Source organism: Pelophylax lessonae, assembly GCF_965119305.1.
Source record: "Pelophylax lessonae genome assembly, chromosome: 2".
Lineage (NCBI taxonomy): Eukaryota > Metazoa > Chordata > Amphibia > Anura > Ranidae > Pelophylax > Pelophylax lessonae.
Window position 1 is genome coordinate 49,447,870 of NC_138769.1, and position 26,012 is coordinate 49,473,881.

A 26,012-nucleotide genomic window follows, 5' to 3' on the forward strand; every position below is an offset into this window, starting at 1 on the left:
TTTTGATTAAATAGCGGAATAGAAAATATGATCCAAAAAAAGTGTATGTATATCACACGTACACAACCACACTAGGCCCCAATTACTATTGTTTGTACCCCTAAAAGGCTAGATGAGGAGTAGGGGGGAGTATGGAACAGGCAGCACCCTCAAATCTTCAGAAGTATGAGATTGTGTTCACTGTACCCCACAAAGATTGAGTTCACTGCACCCCACAATGATTGTGTTCACTGCACCCCACAAAGATTGTGTTCACTGCACCTCACAAAGATTGTGTTCACTGTACCCCCCAAAGATTGTGTTCACTGCACCCCACAAAGATTCTGTTCACTGTACCCCACAAAGATTGTGTTCACTGCACCCTAAAAGGATGTTGTTCACTGCACCCCACAAAGATTGTGTTCACTGCACCCTAAAAGGATGTTGTTCACTGCACCCCAAAAAGATTGTGTTCACTGTACCCCCCCAAAGATTGTGTTCACTGCACCCCACAAAGATTGTGTTCACTGCACCCCAAAAAGATTGTGTTCACTGTACCCCCCAAAGATTGTGTTCACTGCACCCCAAAAAGATTGTGTTCACTGTACCCCCCAAAGATTGTGTTCACTGCACCCCACAAAGATTCTGTTCACTGTACCCCACAAAGATTGTGTTCACTGCACCCCAAAAAGATTATGTTCACTGTACCCCCCCAAAGATTGTGTTCACTGCACCCCACAAAGATTCTGTTCACTGCACCCCACAAAGGATTTTGTTCACTGCACCCCAAAAAGATTGTGTTCACTGCACCCCAAAAAGGATTTTGATCACTGCACCCCAAAAAGGATGTTGTTCACTGCACCCCAAAAATGATTTTGTTCACTCCACCCCAAAAAGATTGTGTTCACTGCACCCCACAAAGATTGTGTTCACTGCACCCCAAAAAGATTGTGTTCACTGTACCCCCCAAAGATTGTGTTCACTGCACCCCACAAAGATTCTGTTCACTGTACCCCACAAAGATTGTGTTCACTGCACCCCACAAAGATTGTGTTCACTGCACCCCAAAAAGATTGTGTTCACTGCACCCCAAAAATGATTTTGTTCACTGCACCCCAAAAAGGATTTTGTTCACTGCACCCCAAAAAGGATGTTGTTCACTCCACCCCAAAAAGATTGTGTTCACTGCACCCCAAAAAGATTGTGTTCACTGCACCCCACAAAGGATTTTGTTCACTGCACCCCAAAAAGATTGTGTTCACTGCACCCCAAAAAGGATGTTGTTCACTGCACCCCAAAAAGGATTTTGTTCACTGCACCCCAAAAAGATTGTGTTCACTGCACCCCACAAAGGATTTTGTTCACTGCACCCCACAAAGATTGTGTTCACTGCACACCAAAAAGGATTGTGTTCACTGCACCCCAAAAAGATTTTGTTCACTGCACCCCAAAAAGATTGTGTTCACTGCAGCCCAAAAAGATTGTGTTCACTGCAGCCCAAAAAGATTGTGTTCACTGCAGCCCAAAAAGATTGTGTTCACTGCAGCTCACACACAGAAAAATGGATGTGGATCACTGACACCTGCCTATCTCCAATCCCACACCACACAGCAATATCGATTGTAGTTTGTAGAACACAGTTTCCCTAAAATTCAGCAGACTCTGTCCCTAACAGGATTGAGAAGAGATCGTAGATCAGGATTGAGTGCAGATTCACCCCACCCCCCACACAGCAATATCGATTGTAGTTTGTAGAAGACACTGACCCTATAATTCAGCAGACTCTATCCCTAAAATGCCTACAACTCGCCCTGCCTAAACACTCCGACCTGTCCCTCAATTCTATCCGGACACAAATGGTTTTTTCCTGCCTATCTTTCCCTAATCAGCAGCCAGCACATTGATGTGTGCTCTGTCCCTTAGCTAAGCAGCAGAATGACGCTGCTGCGGCGGCTGCCTCGAACTTATAAAGACTTGGTCACATGCTTCAGACGGCCAATCACAGCTACTAAGACATTTGCAGGCATGGCTGGGATGGCTTAAGGCACACCAGTTAAACGATTGTTGATTGGCTGTTGAAAGCCCGCCATGAAAAGAGCGCCAAAGCATGCAAAACCCGGAAATAAAACGACCGAACACGGATTTTTACCCGAACATACAGTAAAGTGTCCGTGTCCGTGTCCGTAAAAAAAATCCAATTATTCGGTACGAACACGAATAATACAGTCCGTGTTCGCTCAACACTAACAATGATTCCATTGATATTTCCTCCAGCTTGGTAACTGAAGGTCTGTATCTTGGTACGAATCTGCCTCTGATATATTAGTTTGCAGGAGCCAAGCATTGTACCAGCAATCCACAGATCACGGTTAAAAATGCTTTGCAGGCTCCAATGCAAAAACAAATACATGCCCATTTTTTTTATTTGTCAGTATGGGTGCATGTATTATTTTTTTGCAAAAGGTAGACTCTGTCTTTAAAGTATATGTAAAGCCCAAAACTTATTTTTTAGTTTTGTGCCAAGCAAGGAGGGTTTAACCACTTACCGACCGCCGCAAGTAAATATACTGCGGCGGTCAGCCCCGGCCAGGCAAAGTGACGTATATATATGTCACTAGCCTGTCACCGGCTTGTGAGCCTATAGCGGGCGAGCGCGCGCCCGCTGAGGCACGCGCCCGCCGCGGCTCGTTCACAAAGCAGTCAGTGTGTGTGACCGGCGGACCCGATGTCCGCCGGTCACTCGCCGATCGTCGGTAGAGAGGGAGAAAGGCAGTCGGCTAATATAAACACAGCCGCCTGTCATTCTCCCCTGTGTAAAAATGGAGATCAGACGGTTCTACCATGTAGAACCGTTGATCTCTGTTTTTCCAATAGTAGACATGTCCCAGCACAGTTAGAAACACGCCCCTAGGACACACTTAACCCCTCTCTCTCCAATACAGTTAATCCCTTCCCTGCCAGTGTCAGTTTTACAGTAACAGTGCATATGTATAGCACTGATTACTGCAGTAATGTCACTGGTAACCCCAAAAGTGTCAAAAATGTCAGTCAAGGGTCCAATCTGTCCGCCGCAATGTCGCAGTCCCACAAAAAAAAAAAAAAAATCGCAGATCGCCGCCATTACTCGTTAAAAAAAAAACACCAAAAATGACAAAAATCTTTCCCTTTGTTAGTAAACGCGATAACTTTTGCGCAAACCAATCAAAATACGCTTTTTGCGATTTTTTTTACCAAACATATGTAGCATAAAACAAATTGACCGAAAATGTTAAAAAATTTTGATTTTTACATTTTTTTTGGGGAATTTCATATAAAAAAATGTGAAAAATATTGTTATTTTTGCAAAATTTACGCTCTTTTTTTGTTTATAGCGCATGATCAAAAAATCGCACAGGTGATCAAATACCACCAAAAGAAAGCTCCTTTTGTGGGAAAAATAGGACGTCAAATTCGTTTAGGTACAGCATCGAACGACCGCGCAATTGTCCGTTAAAGTCACGCAGTAAAAAATCGCAAAAAACCCCCTGGTCAGGAAGGGGGTAAAATCTTCCGGGGCTTAAGTGGTTAAAACATCTACCAAGTTTTCCTTTGCTGTCTGTCTACCATTGGATACATGCATAATAGGTTTTGAAGCCGCACACAGATAGATGAAATAAACGGTGTCTTTATTCTTCAAAAATCATCAAGGACAAACAGACAGTGTGGGAACAGATGAGTCCAAGGTAGACGCGTTTCACAGCACAAACGGCCGCTTACTCATTACCATTGGATACATTTCCTTTTACTTCCTGTCTCAGAAATATAACAAGAAGTTCCCATTGGATAACCTCTCTTTCTAGGGGCAGCACTAAAATGTTGGATTTCCCCTCATTTTTTTTTTTTTTTAGTGACAATGGTTACCAGTACAAATAGAGGGGTAAATCTCCCAAGGGGGACATAGTCCGCAATAAAAACACAACAGACAGTCTAACCTATCCCTGCTCTATCCAAAACTAAAAAAGGTTTTTGCCTAGAGATCCACTTTAAACCAAATGGCTGGTGATTATGAGTCTGTAGGTTTCTCCAGATGCTGCTGGTTGCTGTCCTGGGAGGCCTGTTTACCATGTTCTCCCTCTCTCCCTTTTCCAGGTCCAGACCTGAACATACAAGTCTGTGAAGCATGGTTACATCACACTTGGTCAAAGGACCTCCCTCTCAAGTTTATATGAAGGTTAACCCACAATTAACCTCAGGGCAGGTTATATGGAAATTCTCACCTGTGTAGATAGGTACAAGAGCAAACTAACAGGTAGATAGGCAGATATTAACAATATTCATAATTGCAATTATAATATCTTACCTTCGAGCACCACCAAAGCATAATCCTGGGCCGACATCCGATCCTTGCGCATAAAGCACTGGTAAGCACCGCTGTCACTTTTCGCCACGGCATCCATTATTAGGGTTTCACGACTAATACCAGTTATTCTAACATTGTTTCCATTAATCACAATATCGCCGTTCCTGTACCAGGTAATGTCAGGGTCGTCTGTACCAGAAGCACTGCATGACAATGTCACCTGGCTGCCAACGCTGGTCTTCACCTTCCGTGGACTGATTGTCACTTTTAGGGGTTCTGAAATGAAAACAGAAAGTATCCATGGATGGGGTGCAATTTTGGGTAACTGCATTACGGGAAAACATAAAAGTCTGCATAATCTACTTAGTCATGCAGACTGGTAAACTTACTAAGAGGTCACCTTTAAAAGTGAATCTTTGGCTAGACCAGGGGTCTTTAAACTTTTTACTTTGAGGGCCACATTGTATACTCTACAGATATTTGTGAGCTGAAAAATCAGGTTTTTATAAATTAATCTGCATCAGAGACTCCGATCCATTTGTGTTCCTATCACAGTCTCCACATACATCTGTGTCCCCATCATAGTCTACCCTTCCATTTGTGTCCTCATCAAAGTCTCCCTGCCCATTTTTGTCCCTATCAGAGTCTTCCCATACATCTGTGTTCCCATCAGAGTCTCCCTGTCCATTTGTGTCCCCATCAGAGACTCCCTACAGATTTGTGTCCCCATACATCTGTAGCCCCATCACAGACTCCCCATATATCTGTATCCCCATCAGAGCCTACCTGCCAATTTGTGTCTTCATCAAAGCCTTGCTGCTCATTTGTGTTTCCATCAGAGTCTTCCCATACATCTGTGTCCCCATCGGATTCTCCCTGCACATCTGTTTCCCACATCAGAAACTCCCCATACATCTGTGTCCCCATCAAAGTCTCCTTGCACCACCTTATATTTCCCCTGTACAGCAGTGACCATTATCGCTGTAGCGTTCCTCTCAAGAGCTGGCCTTAGTGCAGACCCACTGCACCTCCCGACTCCCACCCCACTGTTACACAGGCACGCTGTATGTGAAATTACAGCGGTAAAGGACACTTAATCTAACTGTGGGCGGGAGCTGGGAGGTGTAGCAGGTCTGCACTGAAATATTTAGGGCTTTGTCGGGCCTGTCAGATTGAGGGACTTGTGCTGCATACTGGCGGAGAGGTGAGGCCCCCCTCTATACCTGTCAGTATGCAGGGAAAAGTCCTGCAAACCAAGCACAGACCATCCCTGGTCTGAGGACTGTAACTGCGGCCGGAAAAAAACATCCTAGCAGGCCGGATGTGGCCTGCAGGCTGTACTTTGGAGACCCCTGGTCTAGACTAAGTACCGGTATTTACATGTTTAGAACAAGCAATAAAATCACTTTAAAACACGCACTAATTTATCTCTGTAGCTATAGGAATTGAGGAGACAGACATCTTAAAACTTCACAACAAAGGCACTAAATTCTCAGTTATTTTCTATGGAGAGCCGATCTTGGTAGCGTGTTAATGCGAACACACAGTGGAGGGTTTCTACACTGTTGGAAATTGACTTTAGAGTCTCTGGTGTGATCTAAAAATCTAAAAATGAATTACTTCACAGTACATGCAGCTAGAGAGATCAGTATTTGTTTTGAAGCACTTTTACTGCTTATTAGGAATTTGTAGATCTTTTAAGCTCCTTATTCCCGGCACAGGGGCACTTTAGGGTTATAGCAATTCAATTATTGCTGAACACTTAAAAGTTTCTTAGCCACAATTGGTAAAGAATTTCTTCATGTATAGTTGAAATAAAATAGGTAACATTTATAGACCAAGTGACCTATAGCTGCCTGACAATTAAGGTGGTAGCTGACTAAAGCACATGGGTGCTGGAAATGAGTCAGGTTAGGCGTAGCATACAGTAGCACCCAGCTGTTGCTAAATTGGAAGGATTGTTCTAATTTTGGAATAAAATCTCTCTGCTATTCATTCCTCCTTAAATGTCTTTTAATTCTGGTGTAGAACTCATATAGTACAAATTCACGTACTATTTCATGGATACCAATGCTAACAAATGCTAACAAAGCAGCAGTGAAGAAGCTCAGGTGGGTTTTAGTGATCATTCTTGTGCTTTGAGCCTGTTCAAACCAAAGCATTGCATTTCAAAATGAAGTCCAGTATGAAGGGTTGGCCTCTACTTTGCTTTTCAAGTCAATTTAAAAACCTAACATGATGCATCTATAATACAAACCATGCTATACAATATATCCCGTGCATTCTGGTGCAGATGAGCCCTGAGTGTTAATACGTGACATAGAAAGAAAAGAGAGTAAACAAAGGTCTGTGGCCTGCTGGGACATAACTATATAGATATTAGTGCAGATCTATCTGGAGAGTAATTATAGACCCAGACACATCTGTTCTTCCTAAACCCCAGAGGACTGACAGCCGTCATGATGACACAATGTCTCAGGTGCACCGGGGGAACCTATGGGAAACATACACTCTGAGAAGGTTTACTTATTATAAAGGATATTTACTGTTCTTAATGTGCAGCTCGATAATTCTTCAAGTGATGAGGAGTGCTGGATCACTTAACATATAAAAAAAGACTATACATTTTTATATTGAATTCAACTAGCAGCTCTGTTTTTCCTAGGACTCCTATAGAAGGTCCAAATATGAATAAAGGATAGAAGAGCAACTACTATAAATAAGGTTGCCTAGGTCTCAGACCCGCTTCCTGATTGGCCAGGAGGAGGATCCGTGTGACAATAGCGAATTTTCATTCGCTATTGTCACACAATGGGTGCTCTGCGCCCCAGGTCCACCCTTTCCTGAAGCCTACTAGAGCCAAATTGTAATAGGCGGGGACTGTCTGGGAGGCGGAGGCCTGGAGGAGAAAGGGGTGACGTCACTGGTTGCTAGACGCTAAGCGGCTCTAGCCTAGCAACCAGTGCAGTGTGTGAGCTCCAGCCGCTTCCCTGCAGAGAGAGAGCGCCGCCGCCGAGGCCACAAGCAAGGACAGAGGACAGAGAGAGCAGCAGAGCGGTCAGCGGATGATATATAGATGGTCACAGGGCGGTTCTGCGAACTTCCAGATATTTAGTAACCGGTTCTGTGGAACCGGTGCAAACCGGCTGAATCCCACCACTGGATCCATCCTGCGTTGTATCAATGGTTCAGGCTGGTGGTGTAATGGTGTGGGAGATATTTTCTTTTTGGCACAATTTGGGCCCCTTAGTACCAATTGAGTATCATTTAAACACCACAGCCTACCTGAGTATTGTTGCTGACCATGTCCATCCCTTTATGACTACAGTGTACCCATCTTCTGATGGCTCCTTCCAGCAGGATAATGCACCATGTCACAAAGCTCCAATCATCTCACCACTGGTTTCTTGAACATGACAATGAGGTCACTGTACTCCAATGGCTTCCACAGTCACCAGATCTCATCCAATAGAGAACCTTTGGAATGTGGTGGAACCAGTGCTGTATCTTGGCCTAGGCTAACAAGGCCGAGGCCTAGGGCGGCACTTTGCAGGGGGGCAGCAAAAAAGTGGGCACTGATTAGCTTCACTGATGGGGCTGCATTGATATTCTGCACTATTGGGCACTAATTGGCTGCACTGATGGCCACTGATGAGGCTGCAATGACTGCCACTGATGAGGCTGCGCTGATGGGCACTGATATGATGCACTGATGGGTACTGATATGATGCACTGATAGGCTGCACTAATGGCCACTGATGGGGGTGTACTGATGGCTACTGATGAGGCCACACTGATATGCTGCACTGATGGCCAGTAATGAGGCAGCACTCATAAGGCTGCACTGATGAGGCTGAACTTTTGGAAACTGATGGGGCTGCACTGATGGGCACTGAAAAACTGGTTGTAGTCTGTGGTTTACAGATAACAGGACGGGTCATAAACATGAAGGGGTGTGGCCTTTACAGGAAGGGTGGGTCATATTTAAATTAGGGGGTGCCCAAGTTTAGTCAGGCCTAGGGCAGCACAAAACCTAAATACACGGAGATTTGCATCATGGATGTGCAGCCGACAAATCTGCAGCAACTGCGTGATGCTATCATGTCACTATAGACCAAAATCTCTGAGGAATGTTTCCAACACTTTGTTGAATCTATGCCACAAAGATTGAAGGCAATTCTGAAGGCAAAAGGGGGTCTAACCCAGTACTAGCAAGGTGTACCTAATAAAGTGGCCAGTGAGTGTATATATACTGTATAAGTTATACACAAATTTTGACATATAGGTACAAAATAATACAATGCTACTAAATTGAAGAAAAACATGATATTAACAAAGAAAAGAGGAAAAAGTGATATACTGGTGTACACAAAACAGTATGTGTGCAGCTAGTATTATTATATTCCTGGATGATAAAACAATGGAGAATAAGCTGTCTTAATAGCTAGAAGCCATAAAAAACATTTCTATCCCGGTATTCCGGGAGTCTTTGTGGATCCAGTTGGTTTTGTTGCCGCGGGTAATGTCATTCTATGGAGATAATTGAATACACATCTGTATATGATTATCACTCCTCAGCAGATGGCACTACCCTGCTGCTCTCTTTGTTTTCCAGTTTAGTTCCACTTAGCATGTCAGTCACAGTGGCCATGCGCTTCAGTTCATCCTAATACCTCTTATAATAAAATACTTAGAGGACAACTTATCCTCTTTCTTATTTAACCAGATCAATTCTCATACCGGTACACCCCTTATGGACCAGAGTCCTTTTTATATTTCCACTATTGACAGTTTATTTGGCAAGGACGTCATCATAACTTAACATAGCAAAAAAAAAAAAACATACATATTCTGGCTTTTTTGGGCAATTTTCTTTAACAAACATTATTTTATTTTCTGTCTAATCTGTAGAAAAAAATCTTTTAATTTTTTATATCTAATTTATGGACAAAGAGACATAAAAATGCATTTTTAATTCTATTTTGACCAGTGTTCGTTTTGTAGTTTTGCTGTAAATAAAAAGTATACCTTTTATTCTATAATTTTTCTCAAGTAAAAGTACATGAAAATCAAGTTTCTGGTACAAAGCATGTAAATTAAAAAAAAAAAAAGCATTTATTTTTTTTTTTTTTATCAGTTTTTCTTTTTATAAGACAATAACAAAACCAAAAAATAACCGACAACACAAATTAATGGGCCATACACACTATACAATTGTCTTTAGATTTTTCCTTTAGATTTACCAAAACCATATATGAGGTCAAATCTAAACACTTTCATATTGTATACAATCAGGCAGGCCCTTGCTCTACATAGTTAAAGGTAAATCTAAAGGAAATCAAATAACAAAAGTTGTATAGTGCGTATCCAGCTTAAAAGGAAAATAATTTAATATAACAATAAAAAAGAATAGAAATTAAAAATAAATTCATCAGAATAATAATAGCCAAGGGGAAAAGGAGAGAGTAGGAATGAAAAAGTGAAAGCTGATTAGGGTTAACCAAGGGTTATTTAGGGGTTAACTGCTTGCCGACCAGCCGCCGCACATATACTGTTAACCCTAACAGCCAGTGGGGGCGCACGTGCTGATTGGCCAGAGGGGGAGCCAATCAGCGGATCCGGAGGACGAAATGTCTGCCAGCCACATGCGATCGCTCCCCATAGAGACAGAACAGTGATCTGCCTATGTAAACAAGGCAGACCGCCATTCTGTCACAGATGAACACAGGGATCCTGTGTTCCTGCTATTCAGGAACACAGATCTCTATGTTCATTTAGTGAGTCCATCCCCCACACAGAAAGCACCCCCTAGGGACACACTTAACCCTTTGTGGGACCCCTGGTGTTAACCCCTTCCCTGCCAGTGTCATTATTACAGTAACAGTGCATATTTTTAGCACTGATTACTGTAGTAATGTCACTGGTCCCCCCAAAATTGTCAAAAGTGTCAGTTAGGGGTCTGATCTGTCCACCGCAATGTTGCAGTCCCGCTACAAATCCCTGATTACAGCCATTACTAGTAAAAGAATATAAAAGAAATAAAAATTCTATAAATCTTCCCTCTAGTTTGTAGACGTGATAACTTTTGCGCAAACCAATCAATATACACTTATTGGGATTTTTTTTTACCAAAAACATGTGGCAGAATACATATTGGCCTAAAATGATAAAAAAACATTTGATTTTTTTAAAAATGTTTTATTGGATATGTTTTATAGCAGAAAGTAAAAAATATGTTTTTGTTTTTTTCAGCCTGATTGCATATGAATTGAAAGTGTTTAGGTTTGACCTCATATTATATGGTTTTGGTAAATCTAACGGAAAACTATAGAATGTATGGCCAGCCTAAGGATGTGAAACAACTACAATGTATCCTGACAGCCATATACCATTTGACCTTTGCCAAGGCTTGAGGTCCCATGAGGGAATTCAGCAGCAAAAAACAGGCATAAGAAGCATATCATCTTTTATCTGTTTACGATGCTATTGCTTAGCATTTTTAGAATTTTTCCAATAAAAAATTCAAAGTTGTTCTTACATCTAAATTCTCATTGAACTACTACTGCTATACCCATACCTATCATCTAACAAAACCTCAGTACAGCTGGTAATCAAAAAGGGTTGTCTTTGTAGGATACAAGTTTTTATTTGACTTACGTTTCACATACAGCGATCCAATCACCTCTGCGTTGCCGTAGCTGTTCCATACTTCACAGATATACGTTCCAGAGTCTGACGGTCGGGTGTTCTCAATCAGCAAACCTACAACTGTGTTCCGGAACCTGCTGCCCATTTCAAGCTGGACATTGTCCTTCAGCCATCGGGTGTGGGGTATTGGGTATCCAGAGGCTTTACATGGCAGCTCCACTCTCTGTCCTGCCATTACTGTCAGGTGTTCAAACTTATCAATAATCATTGGAGATGAATTGACTGGATCTGAAAATGAAATGACAAGGTAAAAAATATTACTATGAACATTTAGGTTGAAGGCTACAAATGTCCTAGAGATAAGGGCCCATATATAAAATGTATTATGGCTTTATTGGCCTGATACCAGTGTGATCTGTTGGGGCTTTTATGCAAGCGAGTTCACCATTTTACCAATTTTGTCAAGACCGCATAAAGCATAAAATTAGTAGACACAAAATATTTAGACATCAGTCTACATATCTAAAAAAAAAAGGCCATCTTTCTAAAGTCCCAACTGGTCAACCTCTGTCTTCCAAAATCACCCACTGGCTTCATATCACTCTCACCTCACTTATGCAGGTTGTCCCCTTGCTTATGCAAACCATACATGGGTCGATTGTCGAACAACTTTTCTTTCGAAAACCAGAAATGTTGTGCGTTTTGTAATCCTATGGTGCCACCATTGATTTCGCAATTCCCCCAACCAAGCCTTTAATTTCACCTCATGTTGCTACAGAATAGAATTTTCGTGGCTAGGAATCTTCTTTTCTTTCCAGGTCACAGCTCATGCACATTTCTTTTTGATTAAATTTCTCATATGATTCTCCCATCATTGATTAGAAATTTGTTTGTTTTTCAAAAAATGTCCAACATGCCAATCACTCAAATTTGATGGCCGCATGAAAATCGGCCATTGCTGCAATCCACTAATGGTGCGAAATATGAATGAAAATTCTTAGTTCGAATTTTCAAAATAAAATTTTCATAATACCAATTATATATCTAAACATCAGAATTTATACATTTCTGTTTATTAGTAGCTTCATCTCATCTCTCATAATGTCCCACATCCAGACCGCTATTGTTTCCTGGACCTAGTCAACCCTTTAACTTTACCTAATACTGTATGGCTACAACTTTATTGGGTCTAGTTCTCCATTATTCCTGTGAACCATGATGCTAAAATGGAGAAAAAACATGAGCTTTCCCTTGGAAAACATTAGTCAACACTGATATGCCATTATACAAGTTGACTTAAGGCCCGTACACACGCGTCGAAAATTGGCAGGGAATTTTCGTCCGGCGACCGATCTGCCGATATTCGGCTTGTTAGTATGATGCTTCCGACAACCAACTCTGACTTTTCGGCCGAAAAAAATCTGGTGTGCAGACTATAAAATTTTTGTTGGCCGTCAACACAACGGCCGATTTTCATACAACTACTAGCTTAGATGATGCACTACAAAAAAATGAATTATTCCCTGACAAATCTCATTACAATAACCTTTATTGACAATTCTCTAAAAAAGCACACAACATACAGACAATAAATGACAAACAATTAAAACTCCACTCATTATGACCCTAAATAATACAATTAATTTGCATGTAATCCAATGCTCTACTCAGTGTGTTCTATATATAGATGACGAGAGCAACCAACATTATTGCATTGGATTACATGCAAATTAATTATATTATTTAGGGTCATAATGGGTGGAGTTTTTATTTGTTCGCCATTTATTGTCTGTATGTTGTGTGCTTTTTTAGAGAATTGTAAATAAAGATTATTGTAATGAGATCTGTCAGGGAATAATTCATTTTTGGTAATGCATCATCTAAGCTAATATTTGTATATAGAATATGGATAGTTTGAGCCAAAATTACATTTTATTGTAATTTTTATTTACCATAATTACTCTTGTGGAAAGGCTCTCTCTCCAGGCTAATTTACATACATTTTTGGGACCCGGTAGGATATCTTAGGATATAATTTTGGTCGTTGTGAATGTAGCCTTACTGTTACACCCCTACCTACTCACATTTGGAGTCTAAAGCCCCGAACACACGTACCGAATGTCGGCCGAACGATCGGCTGTCTTTTGTGAGGTGCTGTCCTGTCGGTTGAAAAGTGCTAAAGACTGCACACGAATTTTGTCGGCCAACAACAGCCGACTGCAGAAGTGATGTCATGTGATGGTTAACTTTCCGTGTGTTTTTTCTTCTCTGAGCATGCCCAGTCTTGCTCATCTGCTGTTTGTCGGCCGAATTCTGTACTGACTGAGGAACAATCGGCCGTTCTGGTGTTGGCCAACAAAAATTTTAAAGCCTGCACACCAGATTCTGTTCGGCCGAAAAGTCGCAGTCGGTTGTCGGAAGCATCATACTAACAAACCGACAATCGGCCGATTGGTCGGTGGCCGAATATTTACGGCCGACAATCGCTACGTGTGTACGGGCCTTTACTTAGTATAGCCTATGACAACAAATGTTCTGATCGAAATATGTACATTCTTTTGGTTTAATTCCTTTCCCTAGAGTACCCACCAAATGGCCTACATGAACAACTTTTTGTTCTTTCTTCCCCTTCTGGTTTTCCTGAATTATAGTAAAAGGGTCAATACTGTATAACTCTAGTTGTATGTTCATGTACTGCCCTGCTCTAATTAGGCTAAATTTAGTTAACTTGGCTCTGCTGTACCCAGTGTAGTGATCTGTTTCTGAGGTCTAGTCAGTTTTCTCTGAACGTAGTAATTGAATTTCGGCCCATAAACTTATTGTGCAGGAGTGCCATGCCATATGGATCAACACAGTTCTTTATATTTTAAAAGAGACATACACACGGAGGGGATGCCCAGCCAAGTTTGGAAAACTATGGGGAGATTTTGGTCTCCAGTTTAGTCCCAATGTCACTGATTGCAGACAGACTGCTTTCCAAACTAGACCAATGTAACTTACAGTGCTGAAAATAATTAATTGATCCACTACAAATTTTGTAAGTTTGCCCACTCACAAAGAAATGAAGGGTCTATAATTGTTTTCATAGTTATTTTAAATGATAGAGACAGAATATCAACCAAAAATCCAGAAAAAAAACATGATACAAATTTTATAACTCCCCTACCAACCATCAATACTTCTGGCTGCCACAGATTGGCTACAGTATGTGGTACACAGACTACTCCTGTCAATTTAAAAGGTGCTCTTAACGACAAGTTATGTGTATAAAATATACCTGTCCACAGAATCTCTTTCGTCCATTCAAACCTAACCATCAAGGGCAAGACCAAAGAGCTGTCAAAGGATGCCAGGGACAAGATTGTAGACCTGCACAAAGCTGGAATGGGCTACAAGATCATCAGCAAGAATCAGCAAGAATCTTGGTGAGAAGGAAACAACTGTTGGAGCGATTATTCGCAAATGGAAGAAATACAAAATAACCATCAATCTCCCTCAGTCTGGAGCTCCATGCAAGATTTCGCCTCATGGGGTAAGGAATTTCATGAGAAAAGTGAAAGATCAGCCCAAAACTACACGGGAGGAGCTTGTAAATGATCTCAAGTTCAGTCTCAGTTGGGATACAATACGCCGCCACTGATTGAAATCCTGAAGCACCCACAGGGTCCCCCTTCTTAAGAAGGCACATGTACTGGCTCATCTGAAGTTTGCCAATAAACATCTAAATGATTCAGAGAAGGATTGGGAAAAAGTTCTGTGGTCAGATGAGACCAAAATTGAGCTCTTTGGCATTAACTCAACTCGCCATGTTTGGAAGAAGAAAATTGCTGACTATGTCCCTAAAAACACTATCCCTACAGTCAAGCATGTATGTGGAAACATTATGCTTTGGGGCCGTTTCTCTTCTAAAGGTACAGGTCGACTTTGCCACATTGAGAGGCCAATAGATGGGGCCAGGTATTGGAAAATCTTCAATGAGAACCTTCTTTCCTCAGCCAGAACACTGAAGATGGGTCATGGATGGGTTTTCCAGCATGACGATGACCCAATACATACCACCAACGCAACAAAGTAGTGGCTCAAGAAGAAGCCCATTAGGGTCATGGAGTGACTCAGCCAGGCTCCAGACCTTAGTCCTATAGAAAATTTATGGAAGTAGCTGAAACTTCTAGTTGCCAAGCAACAGCCAAGAAACCTTAAGGATTTAGAGAAGATCTGTACAGAACAGTTGACCAAAATCCCTCTGAGATGTGTGCAAACCTAGTAACCAACTACAAGAAATGTCTTACCTCTGTGCTTGCCAAAAAGGGTTTTTACACCAAGTACTAAGTCATGTTTTGCTTGGGGATCAAATACTTTTTTAAATCACTGAACTGCAACTTAATTTATAACATTTGTACCATGTGTATTTTCTAGATTTTTGGTTCACATTCTGTCTCTATCATTTAAAATATACCCATGATAAAAATGATAGACCCTTCACTTCTTTGTAAGTGGGCAAATTTACAAAATCTGCAATGCATCAAGTAATTATTTTCCCCACTGTATGTATAAAATATCCATACCCAGAATTCTGCTTTAGCAGCTGCCTTGCAAACATTTTAAAAGCCTTGCAAGGCATAGAGACTGAGAGTAATAAAAGATGAATTACCTAAATGACAAATGAATGCCGGGACAGGGGGAGTGGGAGCTTTGGGGGTAATTTGAGGTTGTGCCTTTACAACCCCTTTAGATCAGAAAACAATGACACAGTTTTTAGCAATCATGTAATTTCTTTGAGTGTCTTATGGTAAATACAGCCCTAGCAAAGAATGGAATAAAATGTCTGCACTACATACTGTAAACAAAGTGAACCTACGAATAGAATACATTCACTGTCTGGTCCAACATCATTATCAGCTACATTGTGATCATAATTGGAAAAAAAAAAAATGAGTTCATCAAGTTGAACCTCTCCCTCAAAGTTACAGACAGCTTCCACTGAGCCTCGATATGATTGTATGTTCTATGAGTCATGCTGTGCTCGTCCCTGGAATGCGGGGACAATATTCATTGTAGTATAGACGGATGCTGTGCTCAAAGACGGGTTATCTAAGGTGATTGTGGCTCCAGAGATTCTGGTTAACCACCTGCATGATTACCTCCAAAGCCATCCCAGATCTGTCACTGAGGAAATTAATCCCCATCTGCGATAAATAATATTAATAATTCAAATGTGGTTATCTTCTCAGCGGCCTCCTATGTATATGAAGAACGATAAAACCCCAAGTGTCATTAAACCTGAGCAATCCTAATTGAAGGATAACACCACCTTTCTCAATAAATAAATGAGAAGAGTTTATGTTGGCACACCAGACACTGAATGCAATCTTTCGGTTTTATAACATCTATTCGAAGATGCTGTTTCTTGTATGTTCAGTTTTTTCCATGTAGCCTTCTGCTTTGACTATGTAACTCCCGCTGAATCTTCTTGTGCACTTTTACTGCAATTCTAATCAAGCAGAACAAACCAGATTACGTGCTGTGCACTTTAGAATTACTGTTGTCACTGGATGACCTATAATTACAGGTGCTAATACATAGAGGGGACAACCAATGCAGCTCTTTACATACTGCACATTCATAACAGTCCATGTCCTCAGGGAGCTTATAACCTACTGCAGACTTTATCAACCGTTTAACAAGGAGGCAGGGCAAGCTTACCAAATGGGCATGCTGGGCAGTTGCCCGGGGGCCCCACCTGCTCAGTGACCCAGCCACAGCCAAGCATTAGTCCAGATTCCTGTGTGCCTCCCGCCGCTGAATTTAGCAGGTGGCAAGCGCCTTTCAGCCCATTGCTGCTGTCAGGCCATTCGGGCCGTGGAGGTGGAGCCCCCAACTGCAGGAATGCCTATCTACCTGCATGGGAACAGGCACACACAGGACAGTGGAGTCTGACTCCCATCCGTGTGTGCGTGTGTGTTCACCGGACCCAGCCACCGAACTTGGAAACTGTCATTAGCCTGGCACTGCTGTACCAATAAATATAGCCTTACCGATAATTTGCATTTTTTTTCTCGTGGGTGATCGTGTAGGCAGGGCCCCAGTGCACTGCATTGTCCGGGACCCTTTAATGCTCTTAAGATGGCACTGCATGGAGGGACCCTTAAAATAACTTTCTGGTCTTAGGGAACCCCTGCTAATAATTACTACAATTACAGCTCACAGTATACAGTGCTGTGAAAAAGTATTTGCCCCTTTCCTGATTTTTAATTTTTTTGCATATTTGTCACACATAAATGATTCAGATCATCAAACAAATTTTAGTATTAGGATGGAGGGGGAAGCGTCTCCACTGGAGAGCTGTAGTTTACCCTCCTTTTCTCAGATTTATATATTTGCAAGCATACCTTGGTTTATATATATATATTTTTTTTATTATTATTATGGATATATATTCTTTGTCTTTTTCATTGTTCTGATTTTTCGTACATTAGTGGATTTTCTGTCTGTCTCCTTATACTGTGGTTTTACATTTTTCAGAGTAACTATAACAATTACACTCCTGAAGAAGTAGGTTACTACCAGTGAAACATGTAGAGGATTGTTCGTACTCCATCTCTGGAAGGCTTCATGTCATCCTGCCTTTGTGAATATATACAACATTTATTCTGTAATTACCAGCCATGCTGGATTGCACTTATTTGTCCTTTTGATGCTAAGTATTTTTATAGACATACATCTTCCTGTATTTTAAACTTTTGTTTAATAAAATGTATATATTTTATACTTCCTGTGTATACCTATGTAAAAGTCCCGCCCTAATTCTGTTTGGAGATATGGCTGTTGGGTCACCAACTCCCTGCCTCCCCCTCTCTCCTATATTGTAGTAATGATGGTATGTGGGTACTAACAACTGACCTTTACCTTTAGAGGCTCCACAATTTTAGTATTGCACAAAGATAACCCGAGTAAATATAAAATGCAGTTCTTAAATGACGATTTCATTTATTAGGGAAAAAAAGCTGTCCAAATCTGCCTGGCCCTATGTGAAAAAGTAACTGCCCCCTAAAACTAATAACTGGTTGTAATTGCCTCCCCACCCTGCTAAATCATGAATGAACTGTGGTTAACTTCAACACCTGTTGATTTAAGCAAATAAAGATTAAATTTTCAACCAAAAAAAAACCTGTTGATTTAAGAAATCACTGAAATAGAAGCTGTCTGATGAAGTGAAGCACGCTAAAAGATCTCAAAAAGGAACACATTATGTCGCGATCTAAAGAAATTCAAGAACGGATAAGAAACAAAGTAAATGACATGTATCAGTCTTAAAAGGGTTACAAAGCCATTTCTAAGGCTTTGGGACTCCAGTGAACTGCTGTGAGAGCCATTATCCACAAATGGAGAATACTTGGACCAGTGGAGAACCTTCCCGGGAGTGGCCGGGAAGGTTCAAGAGCATGACCACAACTCATCCAGAAGAAACATAGAAACATAGAAACATAGAATGTGTCGGCAGATAAGAACCATTTGGCCCATCTAGTCTGCCCAATATATCTGAATCCTATGAATAGTCCCTGGCCCTATCTTATATGAAGGATAGCCTTATGCCTATCCCATGCATGCTTAAACTCCTTCACTGTATTTGCAGCTACCACTTCTGCAGGAAGGTTATTCCATGCATCCACTACTCTCTCAGTAAAGTAATACTTCCTCATATCACTTTTAAACCTTTGCCCCTCTAATTTAAAACTGTGTCCTCTTGTGGTAGTTTTTCTTCTTTTAAATATGCTCTCCTCCTTTACCGAGTTGATTCCCTTTATGTATTTAAAAGTTTCTATCATATCCCCTCTGTCTCTTCTTTCTTCCAAGCTATACATGTTAAGGTCCTTTAACCTTTCCTGGTAAATTTTTTCCTGCAATCCATGTACTAGTTTAGTAGCTCTTCTCTGAACTCTCTCTAGAGTATCTATATCCTTCTGGAGATATGGCCTCCAGTACTGCGCACAATACTCCAAGTGAGGTCTCACCAGTGTTCTGTACAGCGGCATAAGCACTTCTCTCTTTCTACTGCTTATACCTCTCCCTATACATCCAAGCATTCTGCTGGCATTTCGTGCTGCTCTATTACATTGCCTTCCCACCTTTAAGTCTTCTGAAATAATTACTCCTAAATCCCTTTCCTCAGATACTGAGGTCAGGACTGTGTCAAATATTCTATATTCTGCCCTTGGGTTTTTACGTCCCAGGTGCATTATCTTGCACTTATCCACATTAAATTTCAGTTGCCAGAGTTCTGACCATTCTTCTAGTTTTCCTAAATCCTTTTCCATTTGGCGTTTCCCTCCAGGAACATCAACCCTGTTATAAAAAGAACCCAGAACAACATCTAAAGAACTGCAGGCCTCACTTGCCTCATATAAGGTCAGTGTTCATGATTCAACTATAAGAAAGAGACTGGGCAAAAATGGGGTCCGTGGGAGAGGGCCAAAGCCACTGCTGACCAAAAAGAACCATTTTTACCCAGTCTCTTTCTTATTGTTGAATCATAAACACTGACCTTAACTGAGGCAAGTGAGGCCTGCAGTTCCCTAGATGAACGACATTTGCCAAGTCTCTGATGGCATTATTGAATGTACTGATGATATTTTTCGAATGAAAATCTGCAAGTGGATGGCCAGTTTTAGCAACAGGGTCATTTTGGTGATAAAGAAAAGAAACACATAGGGGTTCATTTATAAAAAAAATTTGCAAATGTCTTATAATTCCCCCAAACTTAACAAATAATACCCATAATGTTTGTAATGTGTGTGAAATGTCAGTCTCTTTGTTGGGTTTCGCCAGACGATGGTAATATTTGCTAAGGGCCAGTACACACCATAAATAGCACAGGACTTTCCCATGGTGTAAAAACATGTGAGAACAGAGGTTTCTCCAGAGATGTATAGTAACGAAGTAGAACTACTTAAGTACTGTACTTAAGTACCGAAATGCGGTATCTGTACTTTCCTAGAGTAGAATTTTTTTCTCCTACTTCTACTTTTACTTCACTACATTTTTTCGATGATTTCGATACTTCTACTCAAGTATTTTTTTTTTGTGCTGCATAGTTACTCGTTACTTTTAAAAAAATTACCAGTGCCAGAACAGTAGATGGCAGGTTGCATAAAGCTCAAAAAAATGTGTATAATGTCATTTGTAAATCAGCGCATACGAAAATAAAGGCTGTGTATAATAAAAGCTGCTATACCAAATCTTTCCAATAAAAAGAAAATATGAAACAAACAAATAAATGGTGCTACAGCGCTTAAAGTGCATCAAGAAACTACTAACAAACACAGGTTAATCATTTGAATAAATCATTTGAAATAATAAAAACAATATGATGTTCAAACTTTTGACTTATTTCTTTAATAACTACATAACACAGTACTTGTACTTCTACTTTCAGTACTTGAGTAGAATTTTTTTTTCAAAACTACTGGTACTTTTTACTTTTAGTACTTAAGTAGCAATTTTTTTGAAAAAACTACTTGCAATACTTAAGTAAAAAAAATGTTGAATACTTTAGTACTTCTACTTAAGTAACTTTTTCTGCGAGCACTTCCACTTCTACTCAAGTAATTTTTTGATCGAGCACTTGTACTTTTACTCAAGTAGAAATTTCGAGTACTTTATACAAGTCTGGGTTTCTCAGACCTTGTTCCAGTGTGAATGGTCTGGAAGATTCGAACCTAAGAGAAAGGTGAGAAGGTGAGTTAAATACAATTTACTAGTAGGAAAAATAGTCTAACCAGGATCCCTGAGCAGGAAGCGGTCACATTTAGTGGTGGTAGTAGTAGTGGTGGAGGTGCGCTTGGCAGAACACCCATTCATTCAGCTTGAAGCACAGGAATCTCCATAGACTGTTTCCATGGTGCCAAGGTCTCCCCCGCATTATTTTCCCTGCTGATTGAATGTTCTTATCCTGCAGCGTTAGGCTATTTTCTCTATTGGTGATAGTTCCTCAACTCTTACAGTCGGATGTTCTTATGGCTATTTTCCTCTTAGGATCAAATGTGGCAAATGGCAACAAAGAAACTGACAATACACACATTAAGTCCCGGGTCACACTGGTGCGAAGCGGGAACCAACGCGATTTCTGTGCAGGATCCCGCATTGCATTTCACTAGCAGGCAGTACACATTGCTCTCTGCGAACCGCTGCGGGTGTCAATGTAAAGTTAATAACACCCCCAATCTGGTTTGCAGAGCGCGGTGCAAACTGGGAAATCATGAATTGGATTGCATGGGTCTGAACTCGCATGCAATCCGATTGCAGCACAGAACAAAAAAAGGTCCTGCACCATTTTGGTGTGAATGCGATGCGATTTCAGCCATACAAACTGTAAGACTGAATTCGCATCTCACAGACATCGCATGTGATGTACACAGCAATGCGGTGAGAATCATATGCGATGTACAAAATCACACTAGTGTGAACCCAGCTTAAGGGCTCATGCACACTGCAGCTCGAAAAAAAAAAAAATGCTGCTTTTACAGGCATTTGAGCGTTTATTTCAGCTTGAAGAAGCTTGTGCTTTTTTTTAGTGCTCTTTTGCATGTTTTTATTGAGCTTTTTTGAGCATAAGTGTTTTTTTTTTCAAACCCTCCCCTTAGCTAATTTTTCATATTTTTTGTGTGTTTTTTTATCTCTTTTGAGCTTTTTTGTGCTTTTTCATGCTTTTTTGCGTGTTTTTGGGTGTCTTTTTGACTCGAAAACCCCTCTCAAAAACATGAATTTAATGGGGTTTTTTTTGTAAAACTCCTGAAAAAGCCATAGTGTGCATGGACACATTGGCTAACATGGAGGGGAGTTTCCAGGCAGAAAAAAATTAGAGCTCAAAAAAGCTCAAAAGCCTGTAGGAGCAGCTTTTTTGAGATGCAGTGTGCATGACCCCTAAGAACCCTTTCACAGGTGGTGTATCTGTTTGACAGACTCTGCTTGCTTATTGGGGATCGCTCCTCTGATCCTCACTGAGCACTGTGAGCAGGCAGATCACAGGTCCATCTCCGCTCACTTTGCAGAGCTCCGCTCTCCTCTATTGGGGAGATTGGATGAAAACGGACCGCCTGTCTGTTTTCATCCAATCCGCCAGATGGATGGAAAATAGGACCACCATCTGTCTAGACTTTGCAGATCAGATCGAATTGGATAGCGGTGGATATCAGCGAACACGTCACCGCTGACACCCGCCGCTCCATAGGTATGAATGGACAGTCCAATAAGGTCCGTCTGAAAAACTGACAGGTGGACCTGATCAGACAGCCTGTGTGAAAGAAGTCTAAGTGCCGGTTTACACTACCGCGGCACGACTTCGGGGGCGACCTGTGAAGTCGCGTGCACCGTGACTTCAGCACGATTTGCATGGACTTCATATAATGAATGTCAATGCAAGTCACTCCAGGTCGCCCCGAAGTAGTACAGGAACTATTTTCTAAGACGGAGCGACTTGTGTCGCTCCTATTAGAACGGTTTCCGTAGCACTACATGGACCGCAACTTGTCAGGCTGACCAGTCGCCTGACAAGTCGCGGTAGTGTGAATGGGCACTAAGAGTATTATTTGTTACATTTGTGCAAATAAGACCTTTGCAAAGCACATTTTTTTTTTTTATAAATAAACCCATATGTCTTTCTTCTGTTTATCATCACAGTGGCTTCAACGCTAAAGCTGGCAGATTTTCGCACAAATATTTGTATGAAAAATCTCATCTGCACATTCAATAATGCCTTCAGAGTCCGGATGAATGACATTCTAAAGAACTTCAAAATTTCACCAAACAGATTACAAAAGAGAGATAGGGGAAAAAAATGTCCTCATATATCATTTAACCACATCCTTCTTATGCATAACTATAAAGAAATTCCATTACAAACCAAACTAATAGAACTTTAACAGTACCACTCCAGATTATACAAAAGTCAAAAAATCTTTATTTTACTCCTGATTTTTTCAAAGTCAAAAAATCTTTTACTCCAGATTATAGTAATGTTAAAAAAAAAAAACTTTATTTTACTCCAGATTATGAAAAAGTCTTTTTTTTTTTTTTTTTTTAACCTTATGGTATCCTTTTTTCTATGTCATTTTTATGGTGGTATGTTATGGAATGGTTTACATGCTCCATTCATATTCATATTATATTTTGTTTTACATCATATAATATCCTGCATGTCAAACTGCTGCTCTGGCATTGAGGGTCTCCTTCCATTGCTTGACGTATTCCCTAGAATCCGGGCCTGTCTATCCATGGGGGCCTTTTCTCCAATTTTGTTTTAATACATGACCATTGTGATGTTCTTTCAGGTAGGCTGTATGCTTGCTGTCATAAAAGAGATTATTTTGAACAATGTAAAAGAGTGAAACCTATATTTTCCTTGTTTATATTTGCAGGCAAATGGGAAATATGTATCCTCCCTGAAGAAGCAGTCAGTGACCTTTGAAACGTGTTGAATGTGGAAATTTCATTCATCACCCTTGTGATGAATAACTGATGTTGGAATTCTCCGTATACAGCATGGATGACTTTAGTATTTGAATCAATTATAAAGTCTGGAATATGTGAATAAAATTCTTCCAAAATTTGTTTTTAATGGTCCAAAATAAAGATTTTTTGACTTTTATATAATCTAGAGTAGTACAGTCAAAGTCCTATTAGTTTGGTTTTGAGGAGAATTTCTTTATATTGTACTTCCAAATTTAATTTCCATTGAACATTCGATTTTAGAATGGATGTTAGGGAGTGTTACATTCACCCAATGGAAGGCAATAAATAGAAATTGACAGCTTGCACATATTACAAACATTATGGGTATTACTCAAAGTCTGCACAAACAATGAGACATTCACCAAGCACATTTTTTTATAAATAGATCTCTTAAAATTGGTCATAGCAACAATTAGAAATATCTTAGCTGGTGTGACTATAGGAGACCATGAGAACACTCGTTGGGGTCATTTGGTGTAAGGCTGCCATAGACAAGAGCGAAGAATTCCTGTACCTGATACAGTCAGTCTGGCGCTGTTACTCTGCCGCGTTTCTCCTGTATATTTGTGCCGCGTTGTACATCGATAATTATTTAATCCATCTTCATTCTGTACATCTGTAATATACAAGGCTCCCGATGATGTAATGAGAAATCTAGATCCTGCAAAGAAACAGAACAGAAGGATTACTTACAGGAGAATTTCTCACCTCCCTTAAGGCATAGATTTCACATCTGACATGTGATCAGCAAACCTGTCAGATTTAGAAACTAATATGGCGAGTGGCATTTTTATTTAAAAAAAAATAATATGTTAAAGCCCAACTCCAGCCAAAAATGTATTTGTTTTTGGATAGAGAAAAAAAGGCTTAGAAACTTTGCCAACGATACAATGTGACAGTCAGGCAACTAGCATTTATGGAGGGAGAGGACAGCAGCAATGACGTCCATATTTCTCCAAGTACAGATTTCCTTTATAGAGGAACTCCAGACATGTAACCTCTCCACCCCCAAAGTTCGCCCCTGTAAAATTTCATTTTTTTTAAACCCCTGTATATAACCTTTTTCTCTGCCGCCTTCTTGGCAGTCTGATGATGTCACCAGCATTTCCACTTCTTCTGGTGACAGTGGGGGGGGGGGGGGGGGGGGGGCGACAAGACGGTATAGGACATTCTTCAGGACTGGGCACTCACATAATGACATGATTGTCTCTTGTTCTGGTGATAGCTCAAAATGTTTGGATTTCCCTTCACTTTACGTCTTGGTCACCAAGACAAATATGAGTTGAAATATCGCTATAGAGGGAACACATACTGCAATAAAAACATGACAAATTATCTAACCCAGGCTTCCTCAATGGAGGAACTCTTTAAATATCTTTCTGGTCTCAGGGAGCTGGAGATTTGCAGCTCACAGTGTATTAGTGTGATGGTCAGTGGGAAGAATGCCCCTTACATTGGTGGTCAGTGGGAAGAATCCTCTACTTACAAATAGCTAAAAAGATCTATTGGTTTTAGTGGGTATGTTAGGGATACCGACTGTGGGGATGGCCAGATCTACATAGCTACACTACCAGACTTTATATGATTTAAGCAAGTTTATTACCAGTGACACAAAGCATATTCAAACAGCAGCAACTGTGAAGATACAAGTGAACCATAACCAAATGAAAAAATACCTAACAAGCATCCTAAATACCAGAAAGCCTAACTAGCAAACTAACTATATATAGAGTACAGAGGTGTAACTAGAAACCATGAAGGCCCCCCTGACCCCCCCCCTTCATTCGAGCTCTGGGCTTCAAGTTCTGGGAGGGCGCCCATGGACATCCTCCCAGAATCATGCCTCCCACGTGCCCCTTGGGGTGCACATCCAGGATGCTCTGTGACTGCTGTGTCCTTCGGACAATCGCAGTGACCATTTACCATGTGATCAGCTGATCATATGTAAACAGACTTGTCAGTTATTGGCACTCCTTTCTTCCCATGCTGTGTCTGTGTTAGGAAAGGAGAGCCGTTAACCAGCAAGACTGTCAGTACATTGTTTACACTGATAATCAGGACTCTGATCATCAGTGTCTTGATTATCAGTGCAGTCCCATCAGTGCTACCTATTAGTGCTGCCTATCAGTGCTCATGAATGCTGCCTGTCAATGCCCATCAATGCCGTTTATCAGTGCCCATCAGTGCTGCCTATCAAGGTCGCATATCACTACCCATCAGCGATGCCTATCAGTGCCATGAATCAATGCTCATCAATACCGCCTATCAGTGCCCATCAATGCCGCCTATTAGTGCTCATCAATGCCAATCAGTGCTGCCTATCAGTGCCCATCGGTACTGCCCATCAGTGCTCATCAATGCCACCCATCAGTGTTCATCAATGCTACCTATCAGTGCCACCTATTAGTGCTCATCAATGCCGCCTATCAGTGCTTGTCAATGCCTCCTATCAGTGCCACCTATCAGTGCTCATCAATGCCTCCTATCAGTGCTCATCAATGCTGCCGATCAGCTTCATCTCCTCCCACCCCTCTCCTGT

General features: G+C 40.9%; 1 protein-coding gene across 1 annotated transcript in view; it reads right to left on the reverse strand.

Moving 5' to 3' along the window:
* DSCAM (DS cell adhesion molecule) overlaps nucleotides 1–26,012 on the reverse strand; it is a 779,527-nt gene that overhangs the window by 431,356 nt on the left and 322,159 nt on the right. The window contains exons 4-6 of the mRNA XM_082245233.1: nucleotides 23,988–24,134; nucleotides 10,976–11,254; nucleotides 4,319–4,594 (exon numbers count right to left, since the gene is read on the reverse strand). Coding sequence (XP_082101359.1) covers nucleotides 4,319–4,594; nucleotides 10,976–11,254; nucleotides 23,988–24,134 — 702 coding nt within the window. The remainder of the gene's footprint in view (nucleotides 1–4,318; nucleotides 4,595–10,975; nucleotides 11,255–23,987; nucleotides 24,135–26,012) is intronic.